At 39.0% G+C, this 17,708-nt stretch overlaps 1 protein-coding gene across 1 annotated transcript in view; it reads left to right on the plus strand.

Moving 5' to 3' along the window:
* GPR149 (G protein-coupled receptor 149) overlaps positions 1-14,244 on the plus strand; it is a 61,988-nt gene extending 47,744 nt beyond the window's left edge. Inside the window, exon 4 of the mRNA XM_058550614.1 lies at positions 13,672-14,244. Coding sequence (XP_058406597.1) covers positions 13,672-14,244 — 573 coding nt within the window. The remainder of the gene's footprint in view (positions 1-13,671) is intronic.
* The last annotated feature ends 3,464 nt before the right edge of the window (positions 14,245-17,708 follow it).

Genomic DNA, 17,708 nt, shown 5'->3' on the forward strand with positions numbered 1-17,708 from the left:
TCTGAATTAGAATCTGCGTTTGCACAGAACAAAAGTTTTTAATTTTGATTAAGTTCAATTTATCTATTTTCCTCTTATGGATCGTGCTTTTGGTACCAAGTCTAAGCTTAGCTTCACCCTAGATCTCAAAGATTTTCTCCTATGTTTTTAATAAAAGTTTTATAGGTTTACATTTTACATTTAAGTCTGTGATCCACTTTGAGTTAGTTTTTGAATATAACATGAAACTTAGTTCTAGGTTAATTTTTGGCCTGTGCATGTCTAACTGCACCAGCACCATCTGTGGAAAGGGCTGTCTTTCCTCTGTTGAGTTATTTTTGCACCTTTGTCCAAAGCAGTGGGGCATATTTGTGTGGGTCCACTTCTGGTTCTCTATTGTGTTCCATTCGTCTGTGCGTCTGCCCCTCCACCTATGACACAGGCTTGGTTATTGTAGCTTTACTGCAGTTGGGTAGACTGATTACTCCCACTATATTAATTTCCTCAAAATAAGTTTACTGTTCTAGTTCATTGCCTTCCCATATAAATTTTTAGAATAATCATGTCTACATCTACAAAAAAATTTGATGGGATTTTAATATGAATTGCGTTAAACCTATATATCAATTTTGGGAGAATTGACATCTTTACTTTATCGAGTCTTCCAGTCCATGTACATGATACGCCTCTCCATTTATTTAGATCTTCTTTCTTTCATGAGTCGTGTAGTTTCCAGCATGTGAGTCTTATAAAGGTTTTGTTAGACTAACACTTACGTATTTCACTTTTTTAAGCAATTGTAAATGGTACTTTATTTTCAATGTTGATGTCCTTATGCTCATTGCTAGTATACAGGAATACAAATGATTTTGCATATTTAACCTGCAGGCAGGGGCCGGCCCGGTGGAGCAAGCGGTTAAGTGCGCGTGGTTTGCTGCAGCGGCCCGTGGTTCGCCGGTTCGGATCCCCAGTGTGCACCGATGCACCGCATGGCAGGCCATGCTGTGGCGGCGTCCCATGTAAAGTGGAGGAAGATGGGCACGGATGTTAGCCCAGGGCCGTCTTCCTCAGCAAAAAAAAGAGGAGGATTGGCAGATGTTAGCACAGGGCTGATCTTCCTCACACACAAAAAAAAGAAAAGAGCCTGCAGGCAACCTTGAATTGCCCACTGATTAGTTCTAGGAGTTTTTGTAGATTCATTGGGATTTTCTACCTAGAGCAACCATGCTGTCTGCAAGCACTGACAGTTTTAGTTCTTCCTTTCGGATTGGTGTACCTTTAATTTCCTTTTCTTGATGTAGTGCACTGGCTGGCACTTCCAGCACTATGTTGAAAAGAGTGGTAAGAACTGACACCCTTGCCTTTTTCCAGATCTTCAGGGAAAGCAGTCTCTCACCATCAAGTGTAATGTTAGCTGTAGGGTTTTTATAGATGCTCTTTATCGAGGTGAGGAACTTACTCTCTGTTTCTACTTTTATCATGAATGAATGTTGAATTTAGTCAAATAGCTTTTCTGCATCAATTGATATAATCAGGTGACTTCTTTAGCCTATTAATAGGGTGGATCATGTCAACTTGTTTCTGAATATTGAAGCTAGCATTGCATTTCTGGAATAAACTCCACTTAGTCATGGAGTATAATTCTTTTTATTGACTGTTGAATTCCATTTGAGGGTATTTGTTAAGGATGCTTGCATCTATATTAATGAGTGATATTGATCTGTAGTTTTCTGTTTTGTAACTGTCTCTGTCTAGTTTTAGTATCAGGGCAAAACTAGCTTCATAGAATGAATTGAGAAGTGTTCCCTCTTCTATTTTCAGGAAGAGATTGTGTAGAATTTATATGAATTCGCCTTTAAATGTTTGGTAGATTTCTCTACCAAACTCTACCATTTCACCTAGATGGGTGAAACCATCTAGGCCTGGAGGTTTCTTTTTGGGAGTTTTAAAATTATGAGTTCAATTACCTGAATATTTATAGGGCTATTGAAATCATCCATTTCACATTGGGTACATTGTTGTAGTTTGTGTTTTTCAAGGCATTGGTCCATTTCATCTAATTGTCAAGTTTAAATGTGTAAAGTTGTTTGTAGTAGTCCCTTGTTATCCCTTTGATGTCCGCAGCCTGTAGCGATATCTCATTCCTAGTGTTGGTAATTTGTGGATGTTGCTAGAGGTTTGTCAATTTTATCGATCTGTTTAAAATAACAGCTCTTTGTCTCATTGATTTTCTCTATTGCTTTTTGTTTTCAATTTCATTGATTTCTGCTCTTATCTTTTTTATTTCCTTCCTCATACTTGCTTGAAATTTTTTTTGCTCTTCTTTTTCTAGATTGTCAAGGTGGGAGCTTACATTATTGACTTGAGACTATTCCTTTTTTCTAATGTAAGCATTTAGTGCCTTAAATTTCCCTCTCAGCACTGCTTTAGATGCATCCCACAAATTTTGATGTGTTGTATTTTCATTTCCATTCAGTTCAATATATTTCTTTATTTCCCAGGAGACTTTCTCTTTAATGCATGGATTATTTAGAAGTGTTTAGTTTAGTTTCCAAGAGTTTGGAGATTTTCCTGTTATCTTTCTGTTGTTTATTTCTACCTTGAATCCATTGTGGCAAGAACACACTCTGTAAAATTTTAATTCTTTTACATTTATTGAGGTTTATTTTATGGCCCAGATATGATCTATCTTGGTATATGTTCCATAGGCATTTGAAAATAATGTGTATTCTGCTCTTGTTGGACAGTTTTCTATAAATAAAAGTATTTCTTTCTATAAAATTTTCTGTAAATGTTGATTAAATCCTGCTGGTTGATGGTGTTCTCCATCCTTGCTGATTTTCCATCTGGCTGTTCTATCAGTTATCGAGAAAAGGGTGGTGAAGTCTCTGCTGCAGTTGTGGATTCGACTATTTCTCCTTTCAGCTCTATCAGTCTGCTTTACGTATTTTTGCAGCTCTGCTGTTTGGTGTATAAACAGTTAGGATGACTATGTCTCCTTAATAGATTAGTAGATTAATCCTTTTATCATTATATGATAATCCTCCCTTTCTCTAGTAATTTTCTTTGCTCTGAAGTCTATTTTATCTGATATTAATATAGCCATTTTTGCTTTCCTTTGATTGAGGTTTGCATGCTGTATCTTTTTCCATCCTTTTACTTTCAGCCTGCCTATGTCATTATATTTGAAGCGAGTTTTTTGTAGACAGTATATAGTTGAGGTATGTTTTTAATCCACTCTGGTAATCACTGGCTTTTACTTAGTATAGTTAGACCATTAGAATAAAATACTGCAGAGGGATATGCTGCCAATTAGGAGGTGAAGATTGTAAAAGGAGCGTTAACTTATCTACGTCTCCTAAACTCCTTATCTCAAATAGTACTGGACACTTGCACCAGAAATCTCAGAAACGTGGATTCCTCTCTCCTACTCACCTCCTAGTAACAGCTAATGCTCACAGAGCACCTACTTTGTGTGAGGCACTTGGCTAATCATTTTGCGTACATTAACACATTTATTCCTTATGTTTTTGCAAATGAGACACCCGAGGCTGAGAGAGGCAAGGATTACCGAGACAGTGACTCAACTGAGTCCAAAGGCAGGGCATGTGAGTCCACAGCAGTCCTTCACCACGGCCCTCCACAGTCCCGAGTTTTGCTCTGCAATTCCCTACGGTCCGCACCTCGTTTGCCATCTCTACTAGCAGTACTGAAGTTCAGATCCCTTTTCTTTTGCACACAGTGATTTTAGAAACCTCCTCACTGGTTTCCCTGCGGCCACGCCCTCCTTCCTCCAGTGTCTTTCACAGGGTCCCAGTTATCTTCTTAGATCTTCAGGGGCATTGTGGAAGGAGCTTGGAATCTGAGCTGAGTTTAGATCACAGTTCAAAACTTAACTTCCTATGTAACCTAAGGAAGTTAGTTAACCTCCTCACACCTCAACTTACTCCTCTGTAAAATGGAGATAATTTCACCTCCCTGGTGGACTGTCATGTTAGATTAGACGTCGTATGTAAAGTGCGATGTGCAGTGCCTGCACTGAGTAGACACTCCATACATCTTAATCTCCCTCTTTCCCGTAATTGTGGAAACAAAGATCTGCGGTCCCCCTTGACCGTGCGATACAATCAGAACCTGTTATCCTGGAGTACGGGGCTCCTAGCCCGGGGCCCGACCTCTGTTTCCACTCTCATTTCTCTCCACTGTGTCGTCCCGAGAATTCCATCTGCCTTTGCTCTTGCTGGTCCCTCAGCCTGGAGTACATTTCCTGCTTCTCTGCCTTATGGAATTACCTTTCAGTGCCCTATTTAGAAACCATTTTTTAGGTATCTTCTCTCAATACCCCCTTCCCTTCCTAATGTGAATAAATCCCTTCTGTCCCTTGTTCCTATAGGACACTGTGGGTTCCAGCTGGATTAGGAGAGGGACATGCTGTTCATATTTTGTCCTGTAACACTAAGCATGGAAGGAGCAGAATGGCTAAGAGCAGAGGGTTTGAGACAGATAATCCTGGGTTTGGATTTGACTATGCCATTTACTAACTTGAGTTACCTCCTCACGACTCAATTCCAGTCATGCGCCACATCACGACGTTTCAGTCAATGACAGAGGGCATAGACGACAGTGGTCTCGTAAGATTAGTACCATGTAGCCTAGGGGTGTAGTGGGCTAGACCATCTAGGTTTTTGTAAGTACACTCTGTGGTGTTCACACAACAATGAAATCGCCTAACGATGCATATCCCGGAACAGAGCCCTGTTGTTAAGCAACACGTGAGTGTATATCATCCATAAAATTGCGATGATGAGTGTCTCCATTTTATAAGGCTGATGTGAAAATTAAATAAGAAAATGTCTGTGAAGTGCTCAGTAAGAAGTCTGGTATGCAGCTTGTGTTGTGCAGGATCAGTAAACGTTTGTTATGAAGAATATCAGTCCTAAATCTGCTACTCAGTCGTGAGACTTTTCCTCCATGAAAAGGAAAAGCTTAGTTTACAGCTCACAGGTCTGTGAGGACTGGGTGGGAAGTGGACACCTGGCACTTTCCAGGCACATTGTAGGCCCTTTATAAAGGTCCTTGTCTTCTTGCCCTTACTCTCCTGTCCTTGAGCAATTCCTGGGTCTCTTTCTTTATTTTGGTTTACTAAACATTTAAGTCAGGGTGACAGGATGACACAAGGAATATTTTGGGAGTTGAATATATGAAAATATAGTAATCACATAGTTTTAAATAAAATTCCAAAAGTATATTATTAAAAGTCTGGTTTATTGTTTTTCTCACTAAGTTCTCACTTTCTCTATTTGCGTGAGTGTCCCTCTCGCTTCTCCCCCAAACCACCTTAGATGGGTGTGCTTGACCTAATTCATCAATGTCTGTACTTTTAGATGACTAAAAGTGACCTAAATCATCTCAAGTTCATCTATAGGATTTTAATTTAGATGAAAATTGTCGGTCACTTGGATTATTCACGAGTTAGTCATAGAATTCTAGCTTCTGAGGCAGAAAACCCATGAGCCACCCCTGGCTAGAGCAGGTTTCCTTGAAAGGGACAACAGGGTGCAGTGGATGAGCACTGGGAATTGAGACTCCGAGTCCTGGTCCTATTACTACTACCAGTGCTACTCTGGGAAAGTGGCTTCACCCCTCTGGCTGTCGGTTCTCCCTTGATAAGATGAGAAATCAGAACTCCGTGGTCTCTGGGAAGTGCTGCCATCCAGCATGCTGTAATACGTCTTCCTTAAGTTGAGTGATTGGGATGATCAACAGAATACTTCACCTTGTCAGGAGAGAAATTTGGAACAACTCTTTTATATTGTAATTTCACCCTGAATTCACCTAGAGGCTTATAGTGAAGAAACAAAAGGTTCAATATACCCGAGGTCGGTAAGTTTGAATCCATTATCACAGTGGATCATTTGTGCTAATGTGTTTGCGTGGCACGCGCTCTCCTCCTGAGCATCTGTGAGGGTTAGACACTGCTTTTCATTGCCAGATCCAAAAGCTCCAGCCACCTACGCTCAGGAACGCAGCAATAATGGATTATCATTATTCCTGACAGCATATGCTAATTCACAGACTTGTAAATGGAAAGAAAGCAGAGACTGTGAAATGAGTAGTTTTATCTTCTCTGAGAATCTATCATTTTTTATCATGCAATAAACTTCCACATACAATTGAGTACCATAACATTCTATTTCTATAAAAAGAATACGTTCTAATATGACCTTCTGATGCACTTGTAACTATCATCATTTATTATATAGGGCTGTTAACATACAAAACATAAATTGTAAACAGCAGTATTTTTAAAACATGATCTTATTTTTTGTCCTTTAGGAAGTTAAAATATGGACTCTAAAAAGCCTACAAGGTCAATGTTGCTGATTCATTCACTCACACTCACATTTATTCATTCGACAAATATTTTTTGAGGGCCTGCCCATGCCACATGCTGTTATAGATGGCACGGAAAATCAAGACCAACAAGGAAATATTCCTTTCCCTTGTGGAGATTACATTCTATGTAGACTTGACAGAAATGCCACATAGTTCCAGTCTCCAAAAGAAAATGAGCAGTCATAGGACTTTACAAAATGTTTACTTACATATGTATTTTTTATGTTTGCATAAAATGTTGTATAGTTTCCTAGGGCTGCTATAACAAATTACCACAAACTTGGCTTGCTGAAAACAACAGAAATCTATTGTCTCATATTTCTGGAGGCCAGAAGTCCAAAATCAAGGTGTCAACAGGGCCAGGCTCCTCTGAGGCTCTAGGGGAGGGTCCTTCTTCTCTGTTTAGGACAGGTAAGTCCACTCGCTGTCTCCTTCTTCACATGGCCATCTTCCCTCTACGTGAGTCTCTGTCTAGATTTCTCTCTTTTTTTTGTGTGTCAGGAGATCAGCCCTGAGCTAACATCTGCCAATCCCTCCATTTTTTGCTGAGGAAGACTGGCCCTGGGATAACATCTGTGCCCATCTTCCTCCACTTTATATGGGATGCCACCACAGCATGGCTTGCCAGGTAGTGTGTCGGTGCACACCCGGGATCTGAACCGGCGAACCCCAGGCTGCCGCAGCGGAGCGCGTGCACTTAACGACTTGCGCCACCAGCGCGGGCCCCTGGATTTCTCTTTTCTTAAAAGGACACCAGTCATTGTATTAGGGCGCACTCTAATCTAGTATGACCTTATCTTAATTTGATTGTATTTGCAAAAACCCTATTTCCAAATACAAGCATATGCACAGGGTACAGCTGGATATGAATTTTGGAGGGGACACTATTCAACCGTACAAAGATGAAGATAAATTAAACCAATGTTAGTAGTCTTTTGTATTATCTATTATCTCCTTCTCACTATTAATATTAATTTTCTCTTAAGATTTTATTGCTTTTTACTTTTAGTCTCTTTTGGAAATTGTTCTTGAACTTTTTGAATGGTTTGCAGATCTGTGGGCTACGTTGTGGTTTGTGACTCCAGTTCTATGGTATTTCTTTTTTTTTCCGAAGTGGGATTGTTTATTTGATCTTACTATTTACATTGACAGCTTCTTGGACTCAAATGTGTACAGTAGTGTTTCCAGTAAAATCAGTGAGGAGAACCTGACTCGTTACAGACCCTGGCCCCTTCCTTTCTGATCATTTAAAATTTCTTATTTTTCTTGTCCTAAGTGCCATTCTCTACTCTTTTAAAATGTGAATGGAAAATAAGCTACACCCCAACTCAGACTCCTAATCAACCAAACCATAAGGGCAGATTTGAGATAGCACCCTCCATCCAGCTTGTCTTCTCTCTCCTAAACTAAAAATAGCACAAACCCCCAATGCAACACAAAGCCCAGACTGCACTTGGAGGCTGACTACCCTCACAGTGACCCACACTCATCCCTCCCCTACATCCTGGATGCCCTTCTAGAAATATTTCACACTCTCTGCCTCCTCTATTACCTAATAGACTTCCATGAGCAAAATCACCATCACCATCATCAAACAATTTAGAAATACAAAACATGAAAGTTGAAATCCTCCCCATCCCTTCCCGGAGGAAACAGCTGTTAGGTCTGTATCCTTTCACTCTTTTCTATGCATCTGTGTGTGTGCTTGCGTGTCTATAGATAGATTTTTCATTCCAGATATGTATATCTGCTGGGTTTTCTGGTAGGTGCTTTTCCACAAGAAAGCTGTATCATACTATATATATCGTTTTGCAATTTGTTATTATAACTTAAAACATATTGAAATCATTTTACCCAGGCAGAACTTATAGTTCTATCTCATTGTTTCAAGATAGATTTCCAGTACAGAACTGTACCATAATTCAGTCACCTGTTTTCCAAATGATAGACATTTAGGTTATTTCTGTTCGAGGACTTACCACAGTGATGTGAACACTGTTATATGTTGATATCTGGTGGTGGAACTGACTCACAGAAACAGGATCACCGGTAAGTATACGTAGTTTTTATTTTATAGTCAAATACAATCAAAATGCTCTTTAAAAATGGCATCTATCTTTTATTTTTTCTTCTTCTTCTTCTTTGTTGTTGTTGTTTTTTTTTTGGTAGAGGGCAATCCGAGACGCTAAAAATGATGCATTGTTTTTACTTACATTTTTTGACTACTGGTGAAATTGGATATCTTTGCACACGTCTGTCCCCATTTGTGTTTCTTCCTGTCAGTGTTCTGCCCACTTTGCTGCCGGCTTTTCGGCTGGGTATGCTCTCTGTGTATGACTACTAACCACTGCCTTGTGTCTGTGCTGCACACGTTTCCCCTGCCTGCCACCTGCCCTTTACCGCTGCCTTAGCATATGTTTCTACAGAGACATTTTCGCTTGTCTGCAGTCAAAATCTGTTCTTCCTTTACTTTGTCGTTTCTGGTTTTCATGCCAGATTTGGAAAGGTCATCTTCACCCAGGATTTTAAAAAGAATTATTAAGACTCAAGAAATCATTTTTGCATACAACATGAAAGGGACTCTAATTTAATTTTTCATGGATAGCCACTAATATGTAGAAGCTCATCTGAGTCTTTACTTCCTTTGGAATGCCATCTTTCTGACACAGTCATCCAGTTTCCTGACTCTCCTTCACTCCTCAGATCTTGCCATTATTACCCTGTCTTCATTACTGTAGCTCCGTATTCTGTTTGCAAATCCACCTCATTGGTTTGTTTCCAAAATTTCTTGGTTAATCCACGGGGCTGGCCCTAAAAATATATTTTTTGATTGCTAATTGCTACTGTCGTCTTAATATTTACCTAGAATTCAGCCACCTTACTAAACTCCCACATTCTTTTTTAGATTTGCTTCTCTAGAATTTCCAGGTAGACAATATTTTCATCTGAAAATTATGATAATTTTGTCTCTCCCTCCTCAACATTTATATTTCTTATTCCTTTTTCTTGATTTTTGCCCAGCTAGGACCTCTAGAACATGCTGAATAGTCGCATTGATATCAGGTATTTCTGCTCTGGGAAGGAATCTTGGGTCTCCTTTCCCCTCGCTCCACCTAGTTAAGTGCTCTTATTCCGTACATTCATAATACTCCAGCCTGGGTCCAGCGTCGCATGAATCATTTGGAAATGCAACTGTCCACGAGCTCGGTCATTGTGTATTCTATAGGCTAAGATATGACAGCCTCTTCATCCCATTGCTATAGACCTAGCAGCTGACCCGGGCCCAGCATGTAACAGCAGTTCAATCCGTCTGTTCTCCTAGTTTCTGATGTCTCTCCATTGTAGTCTTCCTTCTATACCCTAAAAGAGGCAGAAAATTCTGTTGTTTCCTCAAATTCTGTCAGCTCTCTCCCTGAATCTCTATCCCTATTACTGTTCCTTTCATTCAAGCTCCTCTTCTCCCTCACTTAGAGCAATGTTTCTCTAACTTAAATAATAGAGAAGTCCCTTTTAAAGAAAAAAGAATTCTATGAACCTCACTGTCAAATCAAATTTTTATGATTTTACTTAGATGTACAAACAATATTTGATATAAACTCCTTATACATATAGTCCTTATACAAATAAATCTAAAACCAAAACAAATTTATAAATTAAATACTTTCATAACCAGTAAAATTAAAATTAGTTTAAATTGACAGTACCATTTTGCTGAAACTAACTTGCCAATTTTGAGTTAACAGTATAAAGATGTACACTCAGATCTGTTTCTATATAATCTGTCTCTGTATCTTTACTTCTATGACTCTCAAATGGAGAATATCCTTTTGAATAAGAATATTTCACAAAATAATTTTGATAACTCAAGACTCTGTGTGCTATTTCGGAATAACCAGACTTCATACTTAGCTAAACTCTGGCACTATGCAATTCTCCAATGCTAATTTTAATGAGCTGTCACTTGGTAATTCAGTAAAGCTTGTTTGTTCACTTAAGATAAGGTTAGCATGGAAGGTTATGGAAATCTGCATTACATGGATGTATAAAATCAGATGCAAAAAAATTCTTTAACACATTTGCTTTTGTATTAACTGCCCGTCCGTGATGCCAGCTGGTACACACCAAGTCACGGCAGTGCTGTTGGTGTCCTGGTGAAGGGTCTTCCAAGACAGACATGCCGGTGCTGCTGGGCACCATCTGATAACTCGGTTTTCTCATCGCATCGTTCCTTTCTAAACTGGTACACTCCGCAGGACTTTGTTTATAAACTGTGCCACATCAAAGAGAACACTTATAAAGAAGTTGTTAAGCACTGAGACTCAGGGTTGTGTTTTCTTCTTGCAACACAGTGTGATCCAAGGAAGGTCAGCTTTCATATCAACTAGCTCTCAGAACAAAGAGGAATATATTTATAATTCACCTTATTACATGGCACGCGAGTTTCCTGATTAAATAATGTTTCAGTCAATTTTGACTTAAAAAAGAAATGTTTCATCTTTGATAACAAAAATATTTTCTGAGGATGGAAAGTTTTTAGGTTGGCCCTTTAACTCATGACTTACCCCTCAGAAAGCAAGGCTTTTAAACGGTCCATCTTTTCTTGATTCTTAAGATCAGTTTCAAATGCTACCCAATATGAAATCTCAATACCAGAGGTGGTCATTCCTTGGATCCCATAGAACTAGGTTCCTACATCTATTATTACAGTTACAGCTGAAATTTTCATTTTGTCTCTCCACAAGTCTTTCTCACCTAATTCTCTGTGGGGTCTTTGAGTAAGAGAGAGTATATCTGTACACCCAAAGCAAGCTCAGAATCTTGCACATAATAGGTACTCAGCAAATGTTTAATGAATGGATGAATAAAAAATAAATGAAGGCCACTTCCACTTTGCCCAAAGTTGCCACCACTCCAATAATGCTCTGGTACAGTAATGAACCCAAGTACTGTCCCTCTGTCTCTCCTACTTCAGTCAGCATCACATCTGTGAAGCTGATGAAGTTCTTTGCCTCAGCAGAAGGGTAAACTGAACTTTATAGTGTAAGTTTTCAAAGTTTCTGGCCCTGTAGGGTACAAGGCCCTAAAGTTAGGTTCTCAGGTCCCCTTATGGATAAACAGAATTCAAGACTTCTCCATAGAGAATAACTGGGAAAGACTGATGACATGTCTCACACATCCTAGACTGTACTTTTTGTGGTCCCTAAATTCAAAGAGTGGGGCATGAAGGCCCCTGAATGAAGCTCATGGTGCATCCTCCCTTAAAAATTTCTATAAGTAGAAGAGAACCCAAATTATTCTCCAATAGAGGGACTCTGGTCTTGGGCTTCCTCTAGCCACTCATAGGTCCAGATACAAAACGCCCATGGAAATTAGGGTGACCAACCATCCTGGTTTCCCTGGGACTGAGAGGTTTCCTGGGATGTAGGAATTTCAGTGGTAAAACTGGCACAGTCATAAGCAAACTGGGAAGGTTGATCATCTAGACGGGCAAAATGCCACGAGCCCTCCTGCCAACTCCCCTGATGGAAAGACACATTTAAGCCAGTCCAGTGAGTAACTCCAGGCTTTATAGGTGCTAGGCAGGTGTACCAAAGGGTCTGTTAACCATCCTCCTTCCTCTTCTTTTCTGGGCTACAATTCTTTAGTTACAGCAATGGATCTCAAACCTTCCCATGCAACAGGCTCACCAGGAGGGCTTGTTAAAATACAGACTGCTGGACCCACCCCAGAGTTTCTGATTCGGCAGGTCTGGGGGAGGGCTCAAAAATCTGCATTTCTTACAAGTTATCAGGTGATGCTGATGATGCTGGTCTGGGGACTTGGCTTGGAGAACCACCGCTCTAGAAGTTTGGCATATTACTATCTTCTTCCGAGACTAATGTGTAATCAAAAAAGGAGTCAACTGAAAGTATGAAGGCATGAATCAACAATATAAGGGACAGACTGTTATAAGAATTGGTCCCATTTTCATTTCTTAAGCACTTCTCACTGGTGAGTACAGTTTTTAAAACATCTTAATATACAAAGTTTTAAATATAATACAAAAGGTTTAAACCTTCAGGCAAGTTTTTGCAGAGAGTAGGGAGTTCTCTATTATTGGGTTTATAATGACTGATTTCTCAGTGGAAAAGTAAGCACCCTGTAGCACAGTAACATTTGCTTCCTCTTCTCTGTGCTCAACCTAACGATTGAGATGTTCTTTGTACCTAATCTGAATCATAGTTTCAGAAGCATTCTCTCTGGCATACTAAACAGGAAAAAGAAAAGTGCATTTTGATAATACAGTCTGCATTTCTTTCAACCCGTGCAAACTTTTTAACGTAACTGAACATGCAACGAAAATAGAAAAGCAATTCCAGATTGTAAATATGCATTCAATTTTTGCCAAAATTCTGCCCTTGGAAACATGTACTGCTGCCCATTAATACACAAATTTTGCCTAAAACTGTGAAAGTGCACCCCTTATCTTCGAAGACAGGTTCCTGACTGTTCTCATTTGGATGTTGTATTTGACCCAGGAGGAACTGAGCTATGATGCTTTGATGGAAGAATTTAAATCCCATATCTGTAAAAAGATTCTAGGGAAATGGGTCTGAAATAGAAGAACTATACCATTTTCATGAGTAAAATGAATTTCTAAATGTCCCTGTCTGAGTAACTGTCACTGCCAAAAAGGGGTCCTCTACTCAACACGAAGACAAGCCAACAGTTAAGAGGCAAGGTAGTAGGAGAGAAAAGGTCTTTTATTACAACTTGCTAGCAAGGAGGAAAATGGTGGACTAGCGTCCTAAAGAACCATCTTAAAACTACAAAATTTTGAAGCGGTTATATAGGGCAAACGGGCTGAAAAGAAAGGGGGTCTCAGAATGTGACCATTTGGTGTTGTAGTCCTTGAGACGCCAGATCATCCCTTTTTCTTGTCACCTGTGACGGATGCCAGCAGAGGGCTCCTTTCTGGAGGTCGTTACATTCCTGGGAAACTTAAAGAACAAAGTTACTGCCTTATCACGATAGGGAGGTCTCTGTATAAGCCAAGGCTGAGAAAGTAGCAGAGTATGCGTATTTCTAACAAGCAGGTGCACGCTTATCCAGGCTACATGCAAACTAAAGCATTGTTGAAAAGCAACGCAGGCGTCTTGTGGAGCAGGGTCATTTATAATTTCTACGTGGTCCCCCTCTACAGGATGGCTTCCCTTATGCTAACTTCTGCTAACCTTTGGCTCTATCTATCATAGCTATTTAGGCAGCGCTAACATAACTAGTTCTCAACAGTAACGATTTTGCTTTTGTCCCCAGCGCTCTGGTGGTGCTCTGGCCATCCCCTTGTGTGCATTCCAGGGTACCGTGTCTCTCCAAGCACCTACAGGGAAAACCCTATCTCTGTCTACCTATGAGGTAAGCGCAGAAGGAGAAAAAATAACCCCAGCCTCTAAGAAAATAGAAGTCTATCGATCCAAAAGTGTTGGCCATGAACCAAACTTAGAGGATTCTCCCTCCACATTTGCGGACACCAGTGTGAAAATACACTTGGAAGTTCTTGAAATCTGTGATAATGAAGAGGCCTTGGACACTGTGTCCATCATCAGCAACATCAGCCAGTCCTCCACACAGGTCAGATCTCCATCCCTGCGCTACTCACGGAAAGAAAACAGATTCGTTTCGTGTGACTTAGGGGAAACAGCCTCATACTCTCTCTTCTTACCCACAAGCAATCCTGATGGTGATATCAACATCTCCATCCCAGACACTGTGGAAGCACACAGGCAGAACAGTAAGAGGCAGCGTCAGGAGAGGGACGGCTACCAGGAGGAAATCCAGTTGTTGAATAAAGCTTACAGGGAAAGAGAGAGAGAGAGCCAGGGGAGCTAGTGATTCCCTGGTCTAACAGAGGCAAGAGCAGCTCTGCAAGTCCAACTGCTGAACCAACACCTCTCCTTGAAGGCTACTGGATTTCCTTTCGTATTTGTCAGTTCACGTTAGCTTCACAGATTTACTGTTAATTATTTTAGATTTACTGTTAACTATGTTTATTTTAATAAACAGCTGGAACTAGTGCAAACACTTAAGTGCTTTTGATGTGTTACCTGTAGATCATACACTGTGCTAATTAAAAGATTTTGTTTCTTATCCGATTTCTAAAGATCTTTTCTAAATCAAATCTTGGCCTAGTTTATAAAGCTTTTGCCCATGTTTGTCAACCTCAGAATAAACAGAAGGCTGCACAAAGTCAATGAATATACTGTCCCCATGCACGTCTCTACACCTACTTTTGGCAAGGAGAAAAAAGACATTTTGGGAATGGAAGAAATGTAGCAAAATCTCAAGGTGTCTTTGAAGCATCTTGCCTAGATGTGCCAGCAAAACACACTTATTACAGTGACTGCTTTAGCTTTACACTGATGTCCAGGAAATATATTCTGGTGTAAAATGGCCAATTAGCTTCCAACTTCAAAACACGCATGTCTGTGGTCTGTAAATAGTTGTTTCCTTCATTTCTATAAAACACAAATTGTTTACTGAATGTTTTTTCTTTCTCTCTTAAATATAACAGTGTTTTCCTTTCATCTTTTCAGTATGTCAAGACTGCCCTTAAAAAGATTCTGTTGTGTGTTATAAGTGGAATTAGTAGTCGTCCTTGGTGCAAACATTATTGGAAAAGGTTGTAAATGTACACATCATCGTTTCTAGAATTGTTTTGTTTATTTGAATGGAAATTGCGGGAAAATACTGCCGGATTAAGTTCTGTGAAGTGCACCCAACTAGAGTAACAAACTTTTGGGGAAAGCAGAGGAAAATCCTCTAAGTGCAAAATAAAAGTGTTTCTAAAGCTGCAGATTTGGCAAAGTTTCTTAGCTATTCTGGAAGCACAGAAAATTTTAGTTCAAATATTATTCCAAATAGGTGCTTTTAGTTTCTTTCCCAAAGACATGTGTATCTCAAGCAGAGAAACAATTCAATATTTTTTATTAAATGATTGTAAGGTGTACATTTCAAGATTAATTTTAAAATGTGTTACATTGCAAAAATGCAGGAATCACGTTGTCAGAATATTAGTAACATATTTCAAAAATTATGAAGTGATTTTTTTCTTCAAATTACTTTATTCTGATATTTCTGTAAATGTATATTAAATGTACTATTTAATTTATTTTCCAGAGTTACTGAGTTGATATTTTACATGGTCTTAAACTTTGTGCACCCCACCTCACTCACATATCTTATTTACTATTTACAGACTGAGTGAATTATTTTTTTAAATGATTTATTTTGGTTTTTATTTCATTATATTTAATCAGAATTCTAAATTGCTTGACAGGGGCTTTCAGATTGTTTCATCTTCAGATTTTTTTGTTGCCACCAAGAAGTCATTTTCAAAATAATTATCTCAATGGACTTTCCCTAACTCTCATTCAACTTCTCAATATCTCCTTCTCTAAACTTGGGAAGCAAAAGTAATGCCATTAGTAACATCTGTAAAGCAAGCCTCAAATAATGCATAACATATAAATTCCAATTTAAATATATTCTTGTTACAAATACATTTAAAAAGACTTTTTGTCCCAAAATTGAGGGCTATTTTAACACAATGACAAACGGCCAGATCAATCTGTTATAAATCAACAGCATTAAATGTCTGTTATAAAAGCAAAAGTTAAATATTCTAATAATGCTTTGTAAAAGACAGGCTTGATATATTATATTTAGATGTATAATTCTATAAAAGAGAAAGGTGATTTTGCTGCTTTAAAGTACAATTTCTGGCAACAAGGAAATTAGAAACAGAATCATAATAAAAATGAAGAAAATAATAGAGTTAAATACAAACAAATCCTTTATAACTACACAGCACTTCGAATGGAGACACAACAACGATGGAATCAAGATTTAAAGAGCACACAAGTAGACTGGAAGACAGGAATACCCCATTTCCCTCCTGTGTTCTGTTTTCTCTTCACTGGGGAAACTGAAAAAAACTAGGATATTCCCATTTAATTGCCCTTGGTTGTTGAATTAACTATACAATGGATACATTTAAAAGTTCTATATTGACGCAATACCAGAATTATTTAGCCAAAAGTCACAGTTTGAAAGGCTAATCAGCATCATGTTACCAACCCATAGCACTTCAAACTCCAGGCCAACAGAGCTGACTCTGTAAGAAAACCTACAGGGGCTGTGCTGCAGCACCCAGGGCTCCTCCCAACCCTTGTTGAGAGACGGGAAGGTTAAGCTACACCCGTACAGTCTACTCAGTCTTTAAAGTGATTATGGTTGTAAAAGTGTGTTTCTGGTATAGGAAATACCCTTACAGGTATCCTGTGCATAGTTAAATATCTTACCCTTGCATCATTATATTGTTCTTATTATTAATAAATGCCATATTTCATAATCTTTTCTCTATAAATTGATGTATCTGAAGACAAAAACTACTTGTTACCTAATAAAAATATCACCATCTGGTGGTGAGTCCTACAAACTGAAAAGACATAACCCCTAGGACTCCTTAATAATATAAACACTTAATATATAATCTCAAAGACTTCCAAGAGTTGTGACTGACAGAGGCAACCATTCTGAAGACAGTAAACATCACAATACTACTCAGAATATAATAAAAAAGGTTTGATTATGCATTATTTCGTAGCTTTTCTCAACATGGTTCTTTAACATTAGATTTTATAAATAAATTTTCTCTTAGTTTCTTACTTATACCATCAGCTACTTTCATTCGTTTATTCATTATAGTATTTAATGAATGCCCACTATACGCTAGAAATTGTTCTAGGTACTTAGCATTATAACTGTGAACAAAAACAAAACAAATACATATACTGTGAGTTGAGCCCACTGGAAACTGAGAGAACACAGTCCTCATGAGACTTCCCTCACTTCTGGCACCAGTTGCAAGTTCAGGGTTTTCCCCAAACCACTTCAGTTTCAGTAATTCACTAGAAGAACTCACAGAACTCACTGAAAGCTGCATACTCACAGTTATGGTGTTTTACAGCGTAAAGATCAACTGAGTCAATTTGAGGATCTAATTGGCTTTATTTAATGATTCATGAATCGGGCAGCCTCTCATGTAGCAAACAGAAGGGTGCTCTGAGGAGTTGTACAAAAGGGAAGGTTTTTATAGGCAGAAGGGGCAGAATGGGGAAGTTATAAAAACAAAGAGTGGATTGTTTCAGGCAGGTCACCTTCTCCTAGGGGCCGGAATGGCAGGGGTCTACTCAGGCAGATGACCTCACTAGTGTTGATCAGGAAATTCCAGACTGATTGGTTTAAAATTCCACTCCTGGGAGAGACTAGAGCTGCAATGAAGTCTTGGTTTG

The sequence above is a fragment of the Diceros bicornis genome, chromosome 2 (genome assembly GCF_020826845.1).
Source record: "Diceros bicornis minor isolate mBicDic1 chromosome 2, mDicBic1.mat.cur, whole genome shotgun sequence".
NCBI classification, from domain to species: Eukaryota; Metazoa; Chordata; class Mammalia; order Perissodactyla; family Rhinocerotidae; genus Diceros; species Diceros bicornis.